This window comes from Pinus tabuliformis, chromosome 9 (assembly GCF_031772625.1).
Source record: "Pinus tabuliformis cultivar Carrire ecotype Pingquan chromosome 9, CPIR1, whole genome shotgun sequence".
Lineage (NCBI taxonomy): Eukaryota > Viridiplantae > Streptophyta > Pinopsida > Pinales > Pinaceae > Pinus > Pinus tabuliformis.
The window spans coordinates 1,448,073,512-1,448,099,687 of NC_142307.1; the positions used below are offsets into that span (position 1 = coordinate 1,448,073,512).

The 26,176-nt window shown below is 34.3% G+C and overlaps 1 protein-coding gene across 1 annotated transcript in view; it reads left to right on the forward strand.

Annotated features, from left to right (window-relative positions):
• The first annotated feature begins 396 nt into the window (after positions 1–396).
• LOC149154021 (benzyl alcohol O-benzoyltransferase-like) overlaps positions 397–26,176 on the forward strand; it is a 51,248-nt gene continuing 25,468 nt past the window's right edge. Inside the window, exon 1 of the mRNA XM_089445978.1 lies at positions 397–721. Within this exon, the coding sequence (XP_089302104.1) occupies positions 473–721 (249 nt within the window). The 5' untranslated portion in view covers positions 397–472. The remainder of the gene's footprint in view (positions 722–26,176) is intronic.

Genomic DNA, 26,176 nt, shown 5'->3' on the forward strand with positions numbered 1-26,176 from the left:
ATATTCTTACCGGGTTGTTGGCCTTGCCACGTTCAAAAATATTTGTAATTATCACTGGCCCTGAACCGTTATTTTTGACATTATCCCTGCCAGGTTTTTTTAAGTGGCCATGTTCATAAACGCATAAAATCAATACTGCTCTGCCACCCGGAACCATAAAAAATCAACAGTGGCGTTAAAGCGTATATTGACCTTATGAAAGGCAGCAGGAGATTTTATGTAATAGAAAAATACGCCAGAATATTCTTGGACCACCTAAATTTAGAAAAAATCGCCATTATAACGCGTTTCAACAACCAGACCACCGGTTCCACTAAACAGTCAATTGATTATAATTACAATGTGCAAAACAAGCACAGGAACATCTATAAATTTGGCTTCCCATGCATACCATAATACGAAGTTGTGCAGATAGCAATATTGCCCTCTTATCGTTTTAATTTGCAGGCAAATCTTCCAAGTCTGTGTTTAAATGGCGGTTCTTGCATTAGGATGGACAGTAGCGAGACAGGCACCAGCAACTCCAGTAGTGGCTCCTGTTCGACCCCCGCTGCCTCCTCCTCTACTATTTCCAAAGGAGTCTCCCCGCCAATTTACAGTCACTAAACGCCCACCTCTTCTTGTTTCCCCGAATCGCCCCACTCCCACCCAACCTCTTTATCTTACCAATATTGACGATCAATTGGGATTAAGGTTTCATGTCAACGTACTTATGTTTTATGCACCCCCCCGTTGTTTTATGATTGAGAATGAAAATAAAATATTATTACAAATGAACATGTACATTCATTTTTGTTTTTTTATTATAGTCTACAATGTGTTTTTTTTATTTAAAGAATATTTTGTTTTTTATTTTAAAAGGTACATGTGTCAACTCCATATTGAATATGGACGAAATTTGATAATTAACAAGTAAAAATAATATTATTGATATTATATGTTGTGTAATTCATTTTATATATTCAATTTATATTTAATATTTAAAACAAAAATATATTCATAATAAAAAATAATGCCACCCATAAATAAAATATTTCAATGTCCATATTAAATAACATAATTTTATATCTATTTTATGTAAAGAAACTTAAAGTAATTTAAATAAAAAAAATTCTTGTATTTTCACTTTCTATTCTAGGATGGATATGTAATTTATTCCATTCTTAATATGAAATTGATATAAAATATTTTAAAAATATTAGTAACAAAAAAATATTAATATGACTCATAAATCAAATATTTCAATATGCATTTTGAGTACACAAATATATATGTATGTGTGTGTGTGTGTGGAGAAAGAGATGGTATCTTATCTATATATGTTTTCTATTTCCAAACATGGTGTGTATGTATGAACATTTTAATGTGAAGATTGTGAATCATTAATAAAATATTTCAATGTCAACTATGTATATATTATATAAGAGGAGTGAAGATAAAACAAATTTATAGCTAAAATATTTTATTAGTGTTTTGCTCAAAATGAGCATAAATTCATCTTTAATATCTAGATCTATAAAGAGCCTAGAGGAATAAAATGTTTGGAGGTGGAAACTTTTTCTCAAGTTTTTCACTCAAAAAGAAGTTTGCATCTAAAGATTTTTTATATTTTATGTGCTTGGTTAATCTATGATGGTTCTACATAAATATGTAAGATAACATCAACTAAAGGATTATTTTCATATAAGCTCATTATCACTCCAACTTATTCATGTTCATCATATGCCAACATATTCATCTTTATCATTTAAGTCATTGAGATGTACGGTAAAATAACACTTATATTAACAAATTAAAAAATAGTGAAAACAAAAAATGAATGTCCTTAATAAATGAAATACTTCAATTTTTACATTAATTTTACATCAACTATATATATATAGATATAGATATAGATATAGATATAGATATATATATATATATATCTATATATATATATATATATATATATATATATATATATATATATGATCTATTTTTGTATGATTAGCTTTGTTGTGCTAATAACAATAACATATTTATAAACATATGCTTTCTTATTTCTTCTTGCACTGAGGTTTTATTCGTTGTTTGTGCACACAATCAGGTAAATTTTCTTATGTTTAAAAAGGCGTTCATCAGAAAAATAGCTTCAGAAACAAATACTGAACAAAAAATATTCAAAGTACTGCAAATCATTAAAAAGACACATTAACACAGTGTTTTGATGAAGGAGTTCACCCCTCTTGGACAACATCTCCCTGGTCCAGCTTCCATGGCTTAGGCCTTTGTATTAACTCAATGTGGAAAAAAAATCTATTTACAAAGCTCTAAGGCTTTTGATACCTACACCAATGTGTTCAGAATGCCTAAAATTGCCAAGAGCCCCTCTTTCTGAGCTCAATTTGGTTGAAAATTGACTTCTCTAGAGCTCAATCAGCGTCCTCCTACATTTTCTCCTCTAATTCTGGAACATCTCCAGTCAACGCCACTAAATTTGGTGGCAGGCCCAAATTTAGGGGCACTGTCGAATTTACTCCTAGTTTAACTCATAGTTAATTAAGGCTTAACTGCGCTTAATTAAATTCAAAACCGGATTAGCGCTAAACAACCTGTAACCTCCGACGGCTTAATAGACCTGGCCATATGTAATGGTTATGTTGCATTGAATGTTAGAGTGGAACCTTTGGAGTTAACTAATGGTTTGAGGTTGCAGTGTTCACATGAGAGTTAATGTCATGGTTTTGGAGGAGTTTGTTACCTTGACTGTCGAGATTATGTATCGTTCACATGCTAACTGATGGAGTGTTGTACGGTTGGAGCTCGCCAGAGTTAATGTTACCATTTGCAGTTATATATATTGTGTTCACATGCGGGGGAGGGCTGGCCTGCGAGCTAGACCTCTCCTAACCTCCAACCTCCAAATGATTACAAATTAAATATATCTAGAGAATAGATAAGGTAAGAACTACCCTGTAGCATAGTTGGTAAGGCGTATGGTTTTCGTGTAGTAGGTCATGGGTTCGACTCCAAGTATCGCCAATAAATTTTACTCCACTGTTAGACCTCAAATCTAACCTTTGGGAGGTGCCACGTGGTGGCCTCGAGGCTTTCCACGTGCGATTCTTCCATTGCTCCAAAAATGAACTAATAAAAGCGTGCGAACAAACCACTGTACAATCCAACCAGATAATGCCACTTGTCGATCGCTAATTTTTCATTAGCCAATGTTGACCATGCCTAGTCACCTTCCACGTTAGCAGTACAAACTACTAACTGTGCAGTGACTCGGCATTTTTTTGCAAAATTTGCTTGTTCAACAAAGTCATTAGAACACAATAAATTTCTCATACAAACTCGGTTTCAGATGAAATGAGTTGCGTTAGGATCGTTTTTCCAAGATGAACACGGTCATTCAGGTTTTGAACCATTCTGAGAACTTTTATTTTTGAGCTAAATACTAAGCCCCTGATCATTCCTCCCCACTGGAAGCCTTTTGGACCCCAAAATATACTATCAATTATTTAGCAGGTGAGGGTACAACTACCTCATCTTCTCGGTTTGCAACCATTTGGCTTGAGAAGGCTTTTGTCCCTAGAGTCCGACACTAAGGTATTCAACATCCCCTCTCTTTGAAGTTCTGGTTCTTTTGTCAAGTATGAGATCCTAGGGAAGTTCACCTAGATATTCTGGCGAAAAATCATCTATTGATGGCAGCTGAATATGCTCTCCTTGATCATCAATCAAAGGAGGCTCAAACAATCTCAAATTCTCAACATTAACAACGGAGTATATTTGCATTTAAGGAGGCAAATCAAGCCTAAATGCATTGTTACCAATCTTTTCCATAATTTTAAAAGGACCATAATGAATTGGTTTAAGCTTTTACTTTCCCATTGAAGCCTCTCTTTGCTAATATATAACCAAACATCGTCACCAAATTGAAATTTGTGATCAACCTGGTGTTTGTCATGCCTTGCCTTGTAGTTGCTTTGACTTTTCTCAAGATGTTCCTACATTGTATGATGTATGAATTGAATTTTTTCCATGAGCTTCCTTGCCTTATCGATGTCACTGTGACCATTGATGGCAAGATCTCTCTCAAAGATGAAGTCCAATGGAGATCTTGGCAATTACCCATAACATGCCTCAAATGGCGATGTGTTTGTGGAAGAATGCTTTCCCCTATTGTATGCATGTTGTATGTAATGCAACTGTTCATCCGACAACTTGGGATGTTTGTTGCAATATCCTATAAGAATATGTTGACAAACTCAGTTTGTTCGTCTATTTGTGGATGAAAGGTTGTGCTCTTATTTAACTTTGTGTCCATCATGTCCCACAAATTCAACCAAAAATTCCAAACAAATCGAGAATCTTGATCACTTACAATAGAAGTAGGAAGACCAAAATGAACGCAAATGTTTTGGAAGAAAAGGTGAGCTGTTTGTTTAGCTGTAATTTTCTTTTTACATGGTGTCAGTATGCACATTTTGTTGAACCTGTCTACAACTACATATAAGTAATCATGACCTTTCCTTGACAATGGAAGACCTCCTACAAATTCCATTGAGATACTCTCCCATGGACATGAAGGTACTGGAAGTGGAGTGTATAAACCAAGTTTCCTATTGCTAGGCTTACTTGTAGCACATAAAGAACATCCTCTTATGAAACGAGAAACATTATCCAAGATGTGTGGCCAATAACGATACCTTTGAAGATTCACTACTGTCTTACCTACACCAAAGTGTCCAGCAATCAATGAAGTGCGTGCCTGCCTTATGATATTGTTTCTTTCTCCCTGTGGAATATACAACTTGCCCAAGTGATACAACAAACTGTTATGTACATGATAATCCAACTCTTCAATTTGATTTCCTTGACTCAAGCTTGCATATACTTCTTGAAAGTCACTATCATTTGCATATTGTTCTATGTAACTTTCATGCAAAACAGAATCATGCTTGAGTATAACAGATGAATTTGCAATAGGCCTTGAAAGCATATCGACTACCTTATTGTAGATTCCCTTTCTTTACCTGATAACCAAATGAAATTGTCGTAGAAAAACCATCCATTTGAAATGTCGTGACTGCTACAACTTTGACTGTGACAGTAAACACTACAATGGTTGATGGTCGGTATGGATGATGGTCTCCTTCCCCATTAAATAATGCTTCCATTTCTTAACACTTTGTATCAATGCATAAAGTTCTTTGTCATGTGTGGAATAGTTAGTTACAAATCCATTAAAGATTTCACAATGAAATGAAATGGGCTTACCATGTTGCAATATAACTTCTCCCATGGCATAATCGCTTGCATCCGTTTGAATCTAGAATGACTGTCTAAGATCTAGAAGTGCTAATACCAGTGTTGAACATATCTTTTGCTTCAGAGCATAAAATTATTTATGTTGTACATATCCCCAATGGAAGACTTTCTTGAAACTTGTCCATGCATGTAATGGAGCTGCAATAGAAGAAAAATTAGCAATAAACTTTCTCCAATATCGTGCTGCCCCTAAAAAGTTTCTTATCTCTATAACTGTATTGGGCTTGGGCCAATTCGGAATGACCTCAACCTTAGAGGGGTCTATCTTTAGCTCACCTCCTCCAACAATGTGTCTTAAATGCACTAAAGAAGTCTTTCCAAATTCACACTTCAACATCTTTAAAAACAATTGTTCTTTTCTCAATACATCAAGTACTTTGTTTACATGCATGACATGTTCATCTCTTGACTTGCTGAATATGAGGATATCATCTAAGTAGATAATGTCAAAATCATCTAGAAATGGTCTCAATACATCATTCATTACACTCATGAAAGTAGTTGGAGCATTTGTATGACCGAAAGGCAGAACAAGCCACTCAAACAATCCTTGTTTAGTTTTAAAGGTAGTTTTCCAAATGTCTTCTGCAGCTATACTAACTTGATGATAACCACTTCATAAGTCTAACTTAGTGAAATACCTTTCATACCTCAACTGATCAAGCAAATAATCAATTCTTGGGAGTGGATAATGATTCTTTGCTATGATTTTGTTCAATGCATGGAAATCCACACACATGCACCAAGTTCCATCCTTCTTTGGCACCAAGACAATGGGTGAACCACATGGCAAAGTAGATGGGTGTATGATACCCTTGCTCAACAATTCTTGAATTTTCTTTTTGATTTTCAAGCTCTCCATAATAAACATGTGATACATGCCAAAGATCAGAAGTGGAATATCTTGTTGCCACTGAATCTCATGCTAAATTCCCCTATTGGGAGGTAACCCCTTTGGTTCTTGAAACATCTCGCCATGCTTATTTACCACATAAAACAAATCAGATTTCAATTTATCATCACAACCTTCAAAAGATTCATAATCAATATCATTATTTTTCTTGATCATGAGAAGCACAAAATTTTTACTTGCATTTACTAGTCTCTTCATCCACCCTAGAAAGAAATGTTCATCTTTTTGCGATGGGCTCTCAGTATGTACTGCACCCCATTCTTGAGCAATATGTATTTTTTGTCATGGCGATAAAATACTACTTTTCTATCATACAAATAAGGACTACCCAAAATGATTCTTGAGATTTCATGTGGAACTACATCTAACACAACTTCATCGATGAACTTTTTAGTAATGGAGAACTTGAATAAACACTTCCTCGTAACCTGTAAATTTGCATTGTTAACTATCCAACCCAATTTATATGGCTTATGATGAGGTACAGTTTCAAGGTTTAGTTTTTTAACCAAGTCTTCTGAAATAAAGTTTGATTGTGACCCACTATCAAATAATGCATCAATATTTGTATTATTTGAAATCACTCTAACATGAAACAACTTTATTCTTGACTCTTCATTTGGAGTGTTGTTTTGACTACATGATGAACTAGTGCTTGCAGCAATTTCTTTCCCTTTTGTAACCATGGCTGAATTCTTGGTCTCATCACCAGAATCTGAACCAAGGTCATGTTGTGTGGTAGCGGTCATCTTTTGTTTTTCCTTATTGTTTTGTTTCTTAATCCTTAATTCGGGATGCAATTTCCAGTAGTGGGCTTCATCATTCCCCTCTTTGGAATAATGTTTGCATGTGATTTTCTCCCATTCTTTCTTCACACTTGCATTTTTCTTTCCCTTCGATTTTCCACCCTTATCTTTCTCCTTGCCCTTGAATGGCTTCCTCTTACTACCCTCTTCCTGAATGTTCTTTCTTCTAGATTCAAGGTGTGTGGCTTGCACACATACCTCATCTAAATTGTTTGGATTGAACATAAGAATAGTATGTTTTAGATAGGAATATAAACCCCCAATATATTTCAGCAGTCTATCTTGGGAATTCAAATTCACTCCTAATAACAAAGCCCTTTTCCTAAACTCCTGTATATAACCTTAGATTGTTTGGCCTTTAAGCTGCCTAAAATATTGCCAACTCATAATGGATTTTTGCATATAGGCTAAAGAATAAAATTGTCTTTTAATTGCATAAACAAATTCAACCCAAGTGATGGATATCTTACCATGGATTCTCATTTCCTCTTGAGTCTTTTCTTCCCACCTAACCAGTGCAGCTCCTTCTAGCCTCAATGAAGCCAACTAGATATTTATGTCATCTTCTTGAAGGTTCTGAATTCTACGGTATACCTCCAACCGTCGAATCCAATTGTCCAATGTTTCTACATTCAGCTCTCCATTGTACATGGGAAGTTCGAATTTTATGTCCAATTTAAGTAATGGAGTCTTTCCTTTTGGGGTTTTGGAATGAGTATGGGCTATTTCAGTGGTGGTAGTGGAAGATGATGTTGTGTGAGATGGTGAAGATGATGACAAAAATTGATGAGGATGGTGGAGATGGAGGTGGATTTCCACCATTCCCTTTAGAATCCTTCTTCTCATCTTTTTTGTCCTTTGAGCTTCCTTCTCCATGTCGAGGCTTACAACTCTCTCCAACCATTCTAGTGTTCCTCTCTTCATACAGGACTTTAACCATCTCATTCAAAGTATAGAAATATTTCTTGAATTCTTCCTCTTCTGAAGAGGGACCTTCAGGCTCTCTTTCTCCAGACATAATGGCTATGGATTCAGGCTCAAAAATTGGTACTACTTGTACCTCTTCAATCTCAGTTGAAGACAAAACTTGAGGAGTTTCAAGTGCAGTTGGAATTGGAACTTTGGGTGGTGGAGATTGTGGCCTTGTGGCTCTCCTTCTTCTTGGCATTACTTCAAGAGTTGCAACCAATAGCTTCCCTTCAACTTTCTACAACTTTAACCTTGTAAGCATCACAATTTTGCAACCATTAAGATCCTAATTGCACAAACTCAAGAAATCAAGAAATTCAACCTTTGCTATGATGCCAACTTGATCTATTTTTGTATGGTTAGATTTGTTGTGCTAATAGAAATTAAATATTTATAAACATATTCTTACCTATTTCTTCTTGTGCTGAGGTTTTATTAGCTATTTGTGCATACAATCAGGTAAATTTCCTTAAGTTTAAAAATACATTCATGAGAAAAATAGCTTCAAAAACAAATATTGAATTTCAAATATTCAAAGTACAACAAACCAGAAAGAGACACATTAACACAGTTTTTTGATGAAGGAGTTCAGCCATCCTGGGCTACATCTCCTTGGTCCATCTTCCATGGCTTGGGCCTTTGTATTATCTCAATGTAGAAAAAATGTTGTTTACAAAGCTCTAAGGCTCCTTATTGTTGGGTTGTGTTATATTCTTTCCACGACTACCCCATGTAGTTAACCGGGGGGTTAGAAGGGGGGCAGAGCCCCACTCTATATTAGGTTGGGCGGACATACCTATGGTTTTGTGCATGATTTTTCGCACATAGTTTTGGACGTGATGGTTTTCGATCCATGGTTTTGGATGCGATGGTTTTCGATCCATGGTATTGGATGTTTCGGCATGTATAAATATATATCATAACATTGAAAGGAACATAATGAAAAATCAAACCGGTAGCCCCAGTTTTGGGATCCATGGGAAAATCTCTGTCTATATGTGTTTTATGTCTTATGCTCTCGAATTGTTTATTTTCTGTGTTTTAGAATTCGTATGCAGGTAATTTCTGTACCGGGTTAAAACCGACATTTGGTATTAGAGTTGTTTTGGCTTCAAGGGGACACCTTTGTTGCTGAGGGGTTTTTCTCAGGCCTGTGGTAGACCCTATTAAGTGGGAGATCTGCGGGATTGATTCTATTGGTGAAAGGAGATGGCGAGCAGTGGAAAGATAGAGATCGACAAATTTAATGGTTAGAGTTTTGAGTTATGGAAACTCAATATGGAGGATCTGTTGGTGGATAAAGATCAGTGGATCATGGTAGATCCAGGTACTAAACCAACGAGAGTGTCTGATGAAGAATGGAAGAAGTTGGATCGAAAAGCAAAGAGCACAATATGATTGTGTGTCTCAGATTCAGTATTGCTGACTATATCAGGGGAAGCTATGGCGAAGGCTTTGTGGGACAAGTTAGGGACTTTATACCAATCTAAGTCTCTGGTGAATAAACTGTTCCTACGGAAAAAGCTATATAACCTGACGATGAAAGATGGAGACTCAGTGACAGAGCATCTGAATGTGTTTAATACTGTGGTAAGTCAATTATCGTCTATTGATATTAAAATTTCAAATGAAGATAAGTGCATTAGTTTGTTGTGTTCTCTACCAGATTCATGGGATAGTCTTGTTATTGCAATAGGTAGCAATGCAATTACCTTGCAGTTTGATGAAATAGTCTCATCCTTGCTAACGAAGGATATGAGACAGGAAAATATGGAGAGCCATAATGGTGATGCCTTGCCTATACAAGGACGGTCCCATAACGAAAACAAAAATAAGTCATCGAGTGGGAGGTATAAATCTAGAGGGAGATATAAATATTCAGGAAAACCTGTAAAGGTGGCGTGCTAGAAATGCGGAAACGAAGGGCACTACAAAAGGGACTATAAATCTAAAGTTCTTGATAAAGGAAAGGGATCTGATGATGCTCCTTCTGCAGAGGCAAAAACCACCTCAGATTAAGGTGGGGATGTGTACTTGGCTTCTTCAAGTACACATGTAGTTCATGAGGCATGGTTGATTGACTTAGGTGCACCCTTTCACTTCACTCCCCATAGAGAGTGGTTCTGCGAGTATGAGAAATACGATGGTGGTGATGTCTTCTTAGGGGATGATAGGAAGGCTAGAATCGTTGTTCGCAGAAAAGTAAAGTTGAATTTGCAAGGTGGAAGAGTTAGAACACTTTCGGGTGTTCTACATATTCCTACATTAGCAAGAAATCTGATTTCTATAAGCAAGCTGGATGATGCAGGTGTAAAAACTATTTTTGAGAACAATACCTGCAAGATGGTTCAGGGAGCACTGGTATTGATGCAGGGAGTTCGGATTGGAACTTTGTAAAAGTTGCAAGGTAGTAGTGTTGTTGATGGGTGCAACAGTTCTGTGGTTCCTAAAAGTGGAGCAGAAAATTTAGTGGTCTCTGGAGAGAAGACCATGTTGTTGCATCAAAGGCTTGGACATATTAGGGAGAAGGACCTTCGAATACTTCATGGTAAAGGTATGGTAGAAGGTATGAGTAATAGCTCTATGGATTTTGATTTCTGTGAAAATTTTGTATATGGGACGCAGAATCAGGTGAGTTTCCCCTCTGGTGGTAAGAGGGCGAAACATATATTATAGCTTGTGCACAGTGATGTGTTTGGACTTGTGAAGGTTCCATCACTGGGTAAGTCTGTGTACTATGTATCATTTATAGATGATTTCTCAAGGATTACATGGATATATTTCCTCAAGAAGAAATCTGAAGTCTTTAACAAGTTTAAAGAATTTAAGACTCTGGTGGCAAACTAGACAGAGAAGAAGATAAAGGTGCTGAGGACAGATAACCGTGGAGAGTTTTGCAGTAATGAATTTGAAGAATTCTGTAAGAAGTGTGGTATAACATGATAGAAGACTACTCCATATACACCTCAGCAAAATGGAGTTGTAGAAAGAATGAACAAGACGTTGATGGAAAGGGCAAGAAGCATGCTCAGTGGTGCCAGTTTAGGACAAGAATTCTAGGCAGAGGTGGTGGAGACAACATGTTACTTGGTCAATAGATCACCTTCACCAGCATTGGAGGATAAGACTCCATAAGAGGTATGGACTAGTAAGAAACCCTCTCTTTCACATCTGAGGGTATTTGGATGTGATGCATATGTACATGTTCCAAAGGAGAAATGAACCAAGTTGGATAGTAAATCTAAAAAGTGCATCATTATTGGGTATAAGGATGGTTTAAAGGGTTATAAGCTTTGGAACCCAGTAACAAGGAAGGTTGTGTATAGCTGAGATGTGATGTTTAGAAAGCTGAAAGATGTTATTAAACATGAAGTCCAACCAAAGGAACTTGAGAAGATAGAGTTTGAGCTAAAAGAGGAAGAATCAGACTCTACAGCAAAGGAGGAATCAGAAGATGAAGAGCCACAAACTCCGAGTGTGAGAAGATTAATTTGAGAAAGAAGGCAGCCGGAAAGGTATAGTCCATCTGCTTTCTATTCAAAATTTTCTTCATCTATTATTGATAATGATCCCATAACTATGAAGGAAGCAATAGATTCAGAGGATGGAAAACTCTGGAAAGAGGCCATGGTTGATGAAATGGAATCTTTTCACAAAAATGAGGCTTGGGATCTAGTGGAGTTGTTGGCTAGAAGGAAACCCATTGGCATCAAATGGGTATTCAAGAAGAAGACAAATGCAGAAGGAAAGGTGGAGAAATACAAAGCTCGGTTGGTAGCAAAAGGTTATTCCCAGGTGCCGAGAATTGATTTTGGTGATATTTTTTCTCCTATTGCCATGGTAACTTCTATTAGATTACTTTTATCTATTGTTGTTGCTTTTGATTTTGAGGTAGAACAGATGGATGTGAAGACAACATTTCTTCACAGGGATCTGGAAGAGGAGATCTACATGAAGCAACCTAAAGGCTTTGCAGTGAAGAGTAAGGAAGAATTGGTATGCAAGTTAAAGAAGTCTTTGTATGGGTTAAAACTGTCATCAAGGATGTGGTATCAGACATTTTATACATTTATACGGGGACTTAGCTTCACCAGAAGCAAAGCAGATCATTGTGTGTATTTTAAATTAATTGGTGACCTTGTTATTTATCTAGTCTTGTATGTGGATGATATGTTGCTGGTTGGAAATGAAAAAGAAATTATCCAGGATTTGAAGACCCAATTGTCCTCCAAATTCAACATGAAAGATCTTGGTGCTGCAAACTATATTTTGGGCATGGAAATTAAAAGAGATCAGGAAAAGAGCAAGCTCCGGTTAATCCAGAGGAATTATGTCGAGACAATATTGCAGAGGTTTAATATGCAGGATGGTAAACCGGTGAAGGTTCCTATTCTTGTAGGTGTAAAGTTATCTGCTAAACAGTGTCCCAAGACACGAGAAGAGGAAGAGGATATGTCCCGTGTTCCATATGCAATTGAAGTCGGTAGCCTGATGTATGCGATGGTTTCTACTAGACCAGACATTGCACATGCAGTGGGAGTATTGAGCAGGTTTATGCCAAACTAGGGAAGGAACACTGGACAACACTAAAGCAGGTTTTCAGGTATTTGCGTGGCACTAGTGATTGTGGTTTGTGCTACCAAGGAAGACCAGGATTGGGCATAGTGTTGGATATTCGTGGCTTTGTTGATGCAGACTGGGCTAGATATCTGGATCAGAGAAGATCTACAAGTGGGTATGTATTTAACCTATTTGGAGGTGTATTCAGTTGGATGAGTAAGAAACAATCTGTAGTGGCACTATAAACTACAGAGGCAGAATACATGGCAGCCACTCATGCAAGCAAGGAAGCAGTTTGGTTGCAGAGATTGTGTTCAAGTATGGGGTTAGTACAGGGATGTATAAGGATAGACTTTGACAGCCAAAGTGCAATTTTCTTGGCAAAGAACCCTGCATATCATTCAAATAAAAATCACATTGATGTTCAGTATCACTTTGTGAGGGATATGATAGAAGACAAGAAGGTGTTGCTGGTAAAGGTGGACACTTTGAAGAATACTATAGATGCATTGAAAAAATCTGTGAGCTCTAAGAAATTCTCTTGGTGTAGAGAAACAATGGGCATTCCAGGGCTGGATAAATGACTAAGCTCTCTTATGGCCCTCTGTGGAAAGAAAACAACAAGTTGGAGAATGTTGGGTTATGTTATATTCTTTCCATGACTAGCCCATGCAGTTAACCAGGGGGTTAGAAGGGAGATACCTGCACCAATGTGTTTAGAATGTCCAAATTAGCTAAGAACACCTCTTTTTGAGCTCACTTTGGTCGAAAATTGACTTCTTTAGAGCTTAGTCAACCTTTTCCTACATTTTCTCCTCTAATTCTGGAAGATGTCTAGTTAACGCCACTAAATTTGATGGCAGGACCGAATTTAAGGGCACTACCTAATTTACTACCAGATTAACTCATAGTTAATTAAGGCTTAACTGTGGTTAATTAAATTCAAATCCGGATTAGCGCTAAACAACTCGTAACCTCTAGCGACTTAATAGACCTAATCACATGTAATGGTTATGTCACTTTGAATGTTAGAGTGGAACCGTCAGAGTTAACTAATGGTTTGAGGTTGTGGTGTTCACATGCGAGTTAATGTCATGGTTTTGGAGGAGTTTGTTACCTTGACCGCCAGGGTTATGTATCGATCACATGCTAACTATTGGAGTGATGTATGGTTGGAGCTCGCCAGAGTTAACATTACCGTTTGCGGTTATATATATTGTGTTCACATGGGGGGGAGGGCTAGCCTGTGGGCTTGCCACGTGGCATTCTTCCATTGGTCCAAAAATGAACCAATAAAAACGTGCGAACAAACCATTGTACAATCCACCAGATAATGCACTTGTCGATCTATGATTCGCCATTGACCAATGTTGACCATGCGTAGTCACCTACCACATCAATAGTACAGACCGTTGATTGTCCAGTGACTAGGCATTTTTTTCCAAATTTCGCTTGTTTAGCAAAGAAATCAAAATATAATAACTTTCTCATACGAACTCGGTTTTCGACGAAACAAGTTGCGTTAGGATCATTTTTCTGAGACATATGCGGTCGTTAATGTTTCGAGCCACTCTAAGAACTTTGATTTTTGAGTTAAATACTGAGCACTTGATATATATACATATATACATATATACATATATACATATACATATACATATACATATACATATACATATACATATACATATACATATATATATATATATACATATACATATATATATATATATATATATATATATATATATATATATATATATATATATATCTATATATATATATATATATGATAACATTGAGAGTGTTTTTTTATTTTCTTTTTTAGTATGAGGAAGATTTTGTTGGTTTCATATGAAGCTTACCAATGAAAAATAAGACATATTCACATTGCCCAAAAGCTACAATAAGACCTTCAAATTATGGTTGACCTAAATGTTTGAAAAATATTTTTTGCAATAATATTGAAAAATAAATATTTGTTTTTCAGAATTAAACATTATGAGTTGTTGGTCAATGCTAAACTAATAGTTGTCAACCAACAAATTGATTCCTAGACTCTTTGGCAAAGACTAATAACATAATTTTATATCAACTTTATCTAAAAAAATGAAGTAATTTAAATTTAAAAAGTTTCTTATATTTTTTATGTAATTTATTTTATTTTTAATATGGAATGGATTTGTAATATTTAAAAAAAAATTAATAGCAATTTTTTTAATGTTAATCATAAATAAAATGTCTCCTCCTATGATAATGAGGTGGTTGTCTCACTGGGATGTTATCCCCCCCACCTAGTTTCAAATCCCACAGGGGACACCATGGCCCATCCTCCCCACCTACTTTCAAATCCCATAGGGGACACCATGGCCCATCATAGTAAGGCTGGAAGGATAAGTGTCCCATTTGAGTATGGGATCTCTACTCCACTTTCTAGCGGTCTCTGAATGTCTCAGTCCTAGGCTGAACTATGAGTTTATGAGATATATGGCTTGTGGGTCATTGCATATTTCTAGGGAGGTTGTTAGTTCCCCATCAACTAAAAATGGTAATAAGTTTGAATTTTTTTTCATGCGTATTAAGAGAAGGGTGGAGTTATAAACCCCTTGCGACAACTAAGGTTTTGTTCTATATGACCAATCTATGCTTATATCACATGGATTTCCTTGTTGATATCTGTTGTAATCATATCAATGCTGAATCTTAGTGATTGAGTGTTGAAGAAAATTTCTTTTGTAGGAATGGTTGATAGACAAGAAATCCCTTCTTCTATTTCACATAGTTCCATTTTTAAATCTGGATCTGGGTTCCTAGTAATTCAAGAAGTGCCTTCCCTTAATGCTCCTTCGGATGAGGAAGCTTTCAGTTGTGAGAAGTTTTCTTTCAGAGCAAGGTTTAGTTTGAAAGTTTAATATATTTTGGCCATGGCTAATGGATCTTCACAAATCAATATTTGAGATATGGAAACCTCGTTTAATAGATCATCTGAATATTTATCCCATGGCTCATGATTTTTTTGTTCTTTTTTTCAATAATATTGAGAAAAAGAAGGAATTTGTGAATTTGGGCCATGGTTCAGCTGTGGTGTAGGTCTCTTCTTTCAACCTTGGTCTCCCACCTTTGATCTGATAATGGCATCAATCTCCATAGATCTAGTTTGGGTAATGCTTCTAAACCTACCTTTTCATCTTTGAAATAAGATGAAATCTCCAATTAATATACTCCTTTGGGAATTCTCTTCAAAAGTTTTATTGTCTCAACCCAGATACAATTGTTTTTTACAAAACAACTTATGCTCGAATTTGTGTGGATATGGACTTCAATAAAGAGTTTTCTCTCCTAGATCAATTTGAAAACCTTAAATTATGTTTGGCTCCAAAATCTCAACTAGGAAAATGTTTCATTCTGATGTAGATTGTGTTATGAAATGGGGCATGCAATTAGAAAATGCCCCAAGCATTAAAGCAACAAAGATGAAAAAATATGTCGAAGGTATAAATGGTTGGAAGGAGCTCAGGGCGGTCACTATACAGTATACAAAGTGGAAGATTACCAGGAAAACAAGGAACCAAAAGATAAAATGGAAGTTGATACTACCAAAGAAAATGCATCAAAGGAAACAAAAATAAATCAAGAAAAAACACATACCAGTGAGGACTCTTTGAACTCATCAAAAGTAAAAAGTAACAAACCCTTGTGGAAAATTGATCCCCTCCAGAAACCACAAGGAATAATGCTATAAAGATAAATTCTTGGGAAGATCAGGCAAATGAGGAAGATTTCAAGAACATCATCGTGCACTTGCCAAAGAATGGTCTATAAGAATTTGTAGAAAACATGGGTTGGACTCAAGTTGGGAAGAAAGGAAAAAGTATTTCACGAAGGAAAGAAAGAAGTCATACTAAATAAATAAAAAAATAGTCAAAAATAGAATGTAGATGTTTCTGGATATTAGGCATTTTTTGGAAAAAAAATAGCTGGAAAGGAACTAAATTTTTTATGTCATGGGGAACTTTCTTGAGGGTTTAGATTGAGTTTCCATGATCAAACTCAAACATGCAAGGAAATTGGAATATGTAAAGGCTCTAGCTGTGTAACCCATATTTTTTTAATAATATAAATCTCTACCTATTTCATATATATATATATATATATATCTATCTATCTATCTATATATATATATATATATATATATATCATAAATAAAATATTTTAATATGCATTTTGACACACACATATATGGGATATCTTATGAATATACATTTCTACTTTCATATATGAAGGGGCAAGTATTATCATTTTAATGTGGATAAGGTGAATAATAAATAAAAAAATTCAATGTCAATTATGTATATATTATACAACAAGAATGAAAATAAAAAATTTCTTATAATTCCCTGATGGGGGTGACAGACATCGAGGCTACTCTGTTTCATGTGTCATAATGATGAACATCTAGCAGATGGTAAGGAGGTTGGTCACCTTGTCCTCCCATTATGTTTGCAGTACAGAGAAATTAATTGTGCGAAGTGCGATGTTTCAATACGTCTCTTTGGGATTGATAGCGGGCGAGGTTGTTGGTATATGGTGGCTGTCGAACCTCCATGTTTGCTATTATGTTGTGTCATTTTGGTGATTGGTTGTTCGAGTAATGAGCAATGGTGGTCTCACAAGTTTCTCTTGCATGTGGCTTGTTTTGGAATGGTGGATATTTCATCGTTGTCGTCTCCTCTTCAGCCTGCAGATCACAAAAGCACTAAGTTCCTCTACCTATGCATGGTTTCCTGTTTTATTCAAAGGTTTGAGCGAATTGTGTATGGTTATCAAGTCAGACTTTGAGCCCTTTCTAGTGTTGTTAGTTAATTATCTCCCAAAATCCCTTCTGAGTTTGCGAGGGTGTCTATGTTTCCTATTAACCAGTCATCTTCTAGGGTCTCTTACCTTTGTGGATTTTATATGGACTCCTACGACCCACTATTGGGTGAGTAACTCTTGGGGCTAGTGGTGGGAAAATTGCATGAAGGTGTCTACGGTAACGACTTATCAGTTTAGTTTCTTTCCTAGTGTGTTTTTGGTTGGGTGTCCAGTGGCTCTTCTTACGTCTTTGCTTCTAGACGCTTCCTCTGGAAAAAGTGTCGACAAGGATATGGTCTGGTTGGTGTGTTTTCTAGTTGTGGTTTCACTTCTAGAGAGAGAAGGTCGACAGCTCCTCGACATAAAATTTTGTTGGCTAATGTAGGGTTGCTTGTTGTTGTGTTGGGTTTCTCAGTGCATCCAGAGGTGACATTGTTTGTTGGTGTTCTTATCTCAGAATATTTTCCCTTGGTCTTCATAATGCAACCTATTCACATAATTCTTGCTCCAAACCCCAGTAGATGGGAACTTCGACTAACAAAGGAGGATGCCATAAGGAGTTTAATGTGGCAGTGGAGGACCATGTATATGAGTGTTTTACGTGGGGTGTCGAACTACTGGAAGCATCAGTCGGCCAGTACCAGGGGCCTGTGGTGGAAGGAGTGGCTCAAGTGCAGCTCAGGGTTGGCATGCAGTGGAGAATGGAAAGTGGGGAAGTGTGACATGTGGGGTTGGCATGCAGTGGGTGAGGAAGGAAGTGTTGATCTGGGTGTGTAGGGGTTTCTAGTCGGCAATGGTTCTCTGAGACTTGTCGATACTTGGTCGAAACTATCATGGATCGCTTGGAAATTTATGATAAGGCTAGGAAAGAAGAAAACAAAGCTGTTATTTCCATGCTCAACCAATTGCATTACTTTCAATGCCATGTCAAGGAAAGGATCGTGGTGGTTTGGCGTGGTTAGAATCTGCTATCTGAAAAGGTGGAAAAGAAAGAAACATGGATGGCTCACTTCGAGCAACATGTCCAATGCACTTATCATCCCCCTCCCCCTCGAAGGACTAGACCTAATAATCCTTCATCTATTACCTCTAATGATTGAGCATGGTTACAAATGTTCTACTAGTTCTATTTGTCTTTTGGTGCTTTTGGCTTGTTAAGTTGTGGATTCTTCCTCTAATTGTGCTTCTGTTTATTTGTCATATGTTAGATTTAGTCAACAAACCCGGTCGGGGTGAGAGTACTTTCATTTTGATATCGATGTACTCAATTTTTTATGAATAAATAGAACCTTGATTTACAAACAAAAAAATAAGCTTGTAATTAAAAAATTTTATTAGTGTTTTACTCAAAGTTAGCATATATTTATTTTGAGATATTTGATCTTTCTGGACTTTCAGTAGATGGAAAGTCAAAATTGATCTGTGTGGATTTTACATAAATACATATCATAATATCATCTAATGAATTATTTTATTAATTTTCTTCGTTAATAATAATACTAATAATATATTTTTAAAATATAATAAATATTAGAATTTATAATATTATTAACTAATAATATATTTTTAAAATATAATAAATATTAGAATTTATAATATGTAAAATGGGTAATATATTTATGAGGATTTAATATCCAAAATTTTAAATAATTTATATTTAAATGTTGTAAATAAATTTCATTATTTAAAATCTATTAAGAATAAAAGAATATTATCTGAAAATTTCAAACAAAAATGAATAGTAATAAAATAATAGTGTTTAATGATGAAATAAGTATGTAGTGATTTCTTAGTCTTTTTTTTATTTTTTTTTAAAGGTTTACTAGTTATTTTTTCGATTCATTCTCGATTCATTCACATCAATAATAGGAAAAATAATAGGAAAAATAAAGTTGAAAACAAGATAATTCAATTTTTTAAATTAAGATATTACAATAAAACTCATACATTACTGCTCTTTTATTGTTTCTAATATTAATAGTTTCTTTCTGTAATGCCAATATTTGTGATTTCAGGAAGCCTCAAGCAAGATCCCACCTCAAGCAAGATCCCACTCATGAAAGTGATAGAAGGTGGATACCATAAAGAAACAAATATTTATAAACCGTCACATTTAGAGGTGTATTTATTATTTCATATGACTATGCCATTATTAAGTATTTTACTTGATGAGCTCAGAATTTGTGGCCTTTCATTATAAATTACCTCGAGAAGTTAGAGAAGTAAGGATTATATGAAATTATTGTTCATATTCTCACATTGGGGCCTTTGAACGTGGGGATGGTGAAACCTTGTAACCATTTTCTTTGTAATACCATTTACATTACTTTGTGATTTGGAGTTCACGTAGCCTTTACTTATAATCAATGTACTGTATTAAGAGCAATGCATCAATTATGTTAGTGAAAATGATTAACATTATAAATATTAAAATTGACGTATTATTGTAAAGTTTTAAAATTAATTTAAAAAAAATTATAAAATTTAGATATTATTAAACAAATTCTAAATCCCGAAATACCAAATCCCACATATTTTTATTTTTATTTAAAATTTGTTTAAGATTAATTTGTTATGATGATGATTTCAAAATATTTTACTAAAATTTGTCTAAATTTGTTGATTTTGTAGGATCATGACTATCCCACGTATTTTATTTGAAATTTGTTTAAGATTAATTTGTTATGATGATTATTTCAAAATATTTTACTAAAATTTGTCTTGATTTTCTAGGATCATGATTATTTATTCATTGATTCACTTCTAATTCATTTAAAAAATAATTATTTCTTTACAATTTTATAAAATCACTTTTATTATTATTATTATTATTATTATTATTATTATTATTTTAAATAGTAAGAAATATTATTTATGTAGCTTTTATTCACTATACAATCACTTTCAATCAATACCTTATAGTTAAAAAAATGTGACAAATAATTTACTTTAATATTTTCATGATTAAAAACAATGAAATCTAAGTAGAAATTGATTTTAAATTTAAATTATTAGAAATTAATTTAAATTTTAAAATTATATATATATATATATATATATATATATATATATATATAACAATGAAATACTATATCTATGTAGTCTACTTATATATTGAATTAAAAATAATTAAATGTTAAATTAAATATACAGAATTATTATTAATTCTTATAAGTTTTATTGAATATTATTAATGTAAATGTATTCTATATAAAATAAGAGTTTGGAAAAAAATAGTGATTAGTGAATATATTCTTTTAGAAATAATATATATATATATATATATATATATATATATATATATATATATTAGTGTTAATTCATGAATACCACTACTGTAGATATTGTCCAAAAACAAATCACAAATACAGATTCTTTTATTTTATTTTATATTTGCGTAATCTTATTATTTCAAAATAGTGAGAAAAGGTTTTTCATGGTGCCTTTGTCTATTATACCAACATTGGAATTAATGAAGAACAAAATAATAATATAAATTTATTGTATAGCAACTAATATTTATTGCTCTATATTATTACTAATGGAACAAACAACTTAGACAAATTTATAGACTTTTTGAGTTCATGTGAGCTTTTGCTATTTACATTTAGGCACTTGGGCATAATTAAAGTTAAGGAATTCAGAATTATATGACCTCTTAAATGGAATTCTCATTATCTTGACCTTTGTAATTGGAGATGTTGGAATTATATGACTTTTTGTTTTGTGATTCCAATGTTATTAGTTTGTGATTTAGAGTTCTATAAATATAAGTCATTTCCTTTTATCATGATATTAAACTATTTATAATTTAGTTGGATACTGGTGGCCACCCACTTATTCTATTGATTTTTTTATTTTTTATTTATTTATTTTTTTATTTATTTTTTAATTTAGGCACTTTGCATTAAGTCAAGTGAGAATTACATATAGCAAGATAAGTCTATCTGAAGGGAAACTAGACCAATGACATAATTTTAGAGTCTTAAGGTTGATATAGCCTCATCAAACTTGTGCACATTGTAAATAAAAATTGGAATAACCCATGTGTGAGACCTTGACATAGATTGCCATGAGTAGAAAAAAGACTGCAAGTGATGTAAACAAAAAATCAGTCAGTCATTTTAACTATGAGGCAGAGCCTCTAGGAATCCTTGTTGGATAGGCACCATTTTCATCCTAGAAGAAGAGGACATATTGGATGACCTCCTAGATAGAATGGCCATCTTGTGGTTTATATTGTTAGTTTTTTCCTTTAGTTCTACAAACCTGATAGAATTCTCATACTAAGAGTCTTCACGGTCAATGAGGACTCGTCCCAGGAAAATTTTAGTGTACCTATAAACATTAGCAGCTTGCATGTAGTAGGAAAAACGTGACCCAATAGAAGTTCTTATGTAAGGGATCTAGGCACTTTGCATTAAGTCAAATGAGAATTACATATAGCAAGATAAGTCTATCTGAAGGGAAACTAGACCAATGACATAATTTTAGAGTCTTAAGGTTGATATAGCCTCATCAAACTTGTGCACATTGTAAATAAAAATTGGAATAACCCATGTGTGAGACCTTGACATAGATTGCCATGAGTAGAAAAAAGACTGCAAGTGATGTAAACAAAAAATCAGTCAGTCATTTTAACTATGAGGCAGAGCCTCTAGGAATCCTTGTTGGATAGTCACCATTTTCATCCTAGAAGAAGAGGACATATTGGATGACCTCCTAGATAGAATGGCCATCTTGTGGTTTATATTGTTAGTTTTTTCCTTTATTTCTACCAACCTGATAGAATTCTCATACTAAGAGTCTTCACGGTCAATGAGGACTCGTCCCAGGAAAATTTTAGTGTACCTATAAACATTAGCAGCTTGCATGTAGTAGGAAAAACGTGACCCAGTAGAAGTTCTTATGTAAGGGATCTAGTCATGTGTGGCAACATCTACGTGTCTTCAGGAATGAAATTGAAATCATGGAGCACTTCGACTTCCACTTGTTTAATTTTCTGTCATACCAATTTAGGAATGATTTCCTAATACTGAATTGTAGACTCATGAGCTTGGGTTTGAGAATGGAGCTGTGAAGTAGAAGAAACATGGTGATCCAATTGGGGAGAAACAAAGGAGCTCTCCCACCTACCACCTCTGTGTTTAGTAGTAGGTCATCCATGAGGCATAAAAGCCTAAAGGAGTACAATATGTTGAGATGACAAGGAAGAACAACCAGGAGAGAGAGGGGCGAAGGGATGATAGGGACGACTTGAGATGGGAGGCCAAGGAACTAATAGGGTAGTGAAAGGGTAAAGTGAAAAGGGAAGTTGAAGCAACCCAATTAAAGGGATAATCTAAGGTGGTGAGGGGGAGACTGATAAAAATAAAGAAACATAGACAAGCCATGAAGAAGGATAATTTTAGGGGCGAATGTTCGCCCTTTGGCGAAATTAAGGGGTTTTAAATTTTTAGTGGGCGAATATTTTGTATTATAGTACATTTTTACAAATCACCTCAAATAGCCCACCTTATTTTAAGGGAGAGGGTAAAAAAGGTAAATTTAGCCCTTGAAATTAGGACTTACAACCTTCCATTCGCCCATTTTCAAGAATAGGTTTTATTTAAAATATAAATAAATGAGAGGTATGGTAAATAAATATAAGATTTTTTATATTTACTCCATAAGTCACCTTATATACATGTAAGGGTGTAAACAAATAAAAATATAAGTAAAGTGGAGGTATGGTAAATAAATAAAATGTCTTTTTATACTTACTCAAAAGGTATGGTAAATAAATAAAAATATAAATAAACTAAACGTATCGTAAATAAATAAAACCTCTTTTTATATTTAGTCCATAACCCTCGTTCTATTTATGAAGTCTCAAGAAAGAGGTTTTATTTAAGTGAATCCTATGGGCCAAATACCATATTTGTAAAAGAGGTATGGTAAATTAATAAAAATATAAATAAAATAGAGGTATGGTAAACAAATAAAACATTTTTTTTATATTTACTCCATAAGTCACCTTATATTTATGAACACTCAAAAAATGGGTTATATTTAGGTGAAACCTATGGCCAAAATACTATGGGACAAATACCATGGACTAGATTGTTATTAATACCATGCAAAAAACCATTATTAACCCTAATATTAGAATTAATAAAAATAAAAATGGCACATGGTATTGACCCATGGTATTGACCTGGAATGTAGCCTATTTAAATGGGGGAATTAAACCAGCATGTAGCCTATGCTAAGATTCACTATGACTTTACAAAATTTTATTATTTAGTGAAAGACTCGCCAAGATCTTACAAGATTTTATAATTGAGTAAAATATTCCCCATGCCTTGTGAGAGATTCGCCAAAAAATTATATATACATATTATATTATTGATAAAATCGCCTTTCATTTTTCCTATATACCATGGAGATTTGCCCATTTATTATATTTATAAATTTAGGGGGGGTTCTTCAAATTTTCCCTGGCCACGAAGAAGGGATAGCTTTAAAGAGTCAAGGATTAACAAAAAAAGTGGGGCACTAGATATGGAACCTCGTTGAAATACTCAAGAAGGATATTTGAGCCTAAAAAACAAAAAACCCACAATGAATAAGGTCTATGTGAGAATGGATATAAATGTAATAGAGATGAATTGAGAGAGAAGTTATTAGGGTCAGTGTAATCTCCATAGAGAGGGCAAGACCAAAGGCTCTGATGGAAACTGATGAGGAGTAGTTGGTGTCAAAAATACCAATGCTAGCAGTTCTCGACATGATCAACATTGGAAATAGTGCATGGTTCGAATTGCAAAATATTGCTAAGGCTAAGGATCTAGGCATCATCAAGCTAATGAATTAGAGGCAAAATGTAGTAATTACTATTGAGATAAACACACCAAGATAGGAAATAGAGTATAAAGGGCCAGAGGAGTTAGATTTTTCCCAAATCATGGATTCGATTTACTAATGTAGTGATATTACCATGGTGGAAAGAATATGTGTTAAGTGATTGCAAAAATTTAGATTCACTACCATCTTAATTATAGGTCAAGCGTGGTATGGAATCACCGTGAATTCCAATCAAACCATACTATACCTCCCTATACCTTCTACAACATTCAAATGACATTTAAACTTGCATTGACTTCATGCAATGATCTTTTAAGTGACAAAGATGCATGCAATGTGTCAAATATAACGGGAGCCACCTCCTCCTTTTGTGCGAGCTAGCATCATGACAAGGTGGGTGGCTAGGGGGGGGAACCCTGCTCTTGGGCACCCCCCTTGGGGGACCTATTCCATTGACTTAGAATGGCTATAAATCTTAGAATTTATACTATAATTTGGCATGTCTCAAACTTATTGAAAACATTTTTTAGGTATTTCCCTTGCATTTTTGGGAAATTTCCACACACAAAAATTTATTTTTCATTATATGGCGTACCAGATACATAAATATTGAATAAATATTTGTTAAATTTCCAATAAAATTCACTAATTGGAGTTTGTAGATAAATGTCGTAGCCCTAGGAAATCAACATATCAACAAGCCTCCTTTCAGACCACATTCATTTTTCCACAACTCTTAGGGTTAGGGTTTTGGATATTTAGTTGTTTTTATTCTTATAACTTCATCTTTCATTTTAAAAGGAAATATTAACCTTTTGTAATGTCTTCTTGTGAAGGATTGTAGATAACAAGTATTTTTTAAGAGAGTAGTTACCACCATTCTAATTGGTTTTCATATCTTTACATTTTACAATATTCCATTGCATTAATATGCTCTATGAAATATTCCTTTTTTCTTCCATTTGTATTTTTATTTCATTTCATTTTTGTACATAATATGGGTATTATTAATATAAAATTGATTTTCTCTTTGTTTAAACTTTATCCATGTCACTAACAAGCTTAGCGTATAAAGAGTTTGTCTTGAACTAACTGAGATTGGGGAATATTACTCTATTTTTCCCCAGTGACATCCTACGATAGAGGGAAGATACATGATGGAATAGAAGATATAATCAAGTTTTCACCCAATAAATATTCACATAATGGAGGACAAATATGATGGAATTTTTTCCTAAGATCCTTGACAACTACCAATGGTAGTGGACATACCTGAAACAAGTAGTAAATTTGGAGGCGTGACGCCTTTTAAGGTTAAATTTAACTTTTTGTTTTATATACTTCAAAGCTAATTAAATGTAGATTATTTCAATAAATAGTTAATTTTATAGGGTTTTAGTCTATTAAAAAAAATCAACAATGAAACAATCATCTTCACATTCCTTAAGTCCCTTCCCCATGTGAAGGATTGTTGGGACCTTTACTAGAAGAGACATGTTAGACATGAGTTTACAACATTTAGTACACAACCTGTTTGGAAAACGTTTTTCTGATGTCCATAAGGAAGTGTTCTGTGTTGTTGGTTACTATGATGGATGTTACACAAAATGACAACTTTGAGGTAAGTGTACAAGATTATCTTCCATACCTTGTACCCAAAGTAAGACATTAGAGACTTTGAGTGTTACATGGTTTTGATGTACTATAGTGGCATACATACGTTTTGACTTGTTTTCATGTCATACATGGTCCAAAGTGATTTCATTTCATACCTAAACGTATATCCCTCTAGACGGACACCAAATTTTGAAATCCAGAAAATTTCATATGACCTTCACTTATTGGTCATGGAGACCCAACAAGTACTTAATAATTTAAAGTCAAATTAAAATTTTGCAATGTTTCCTCACAT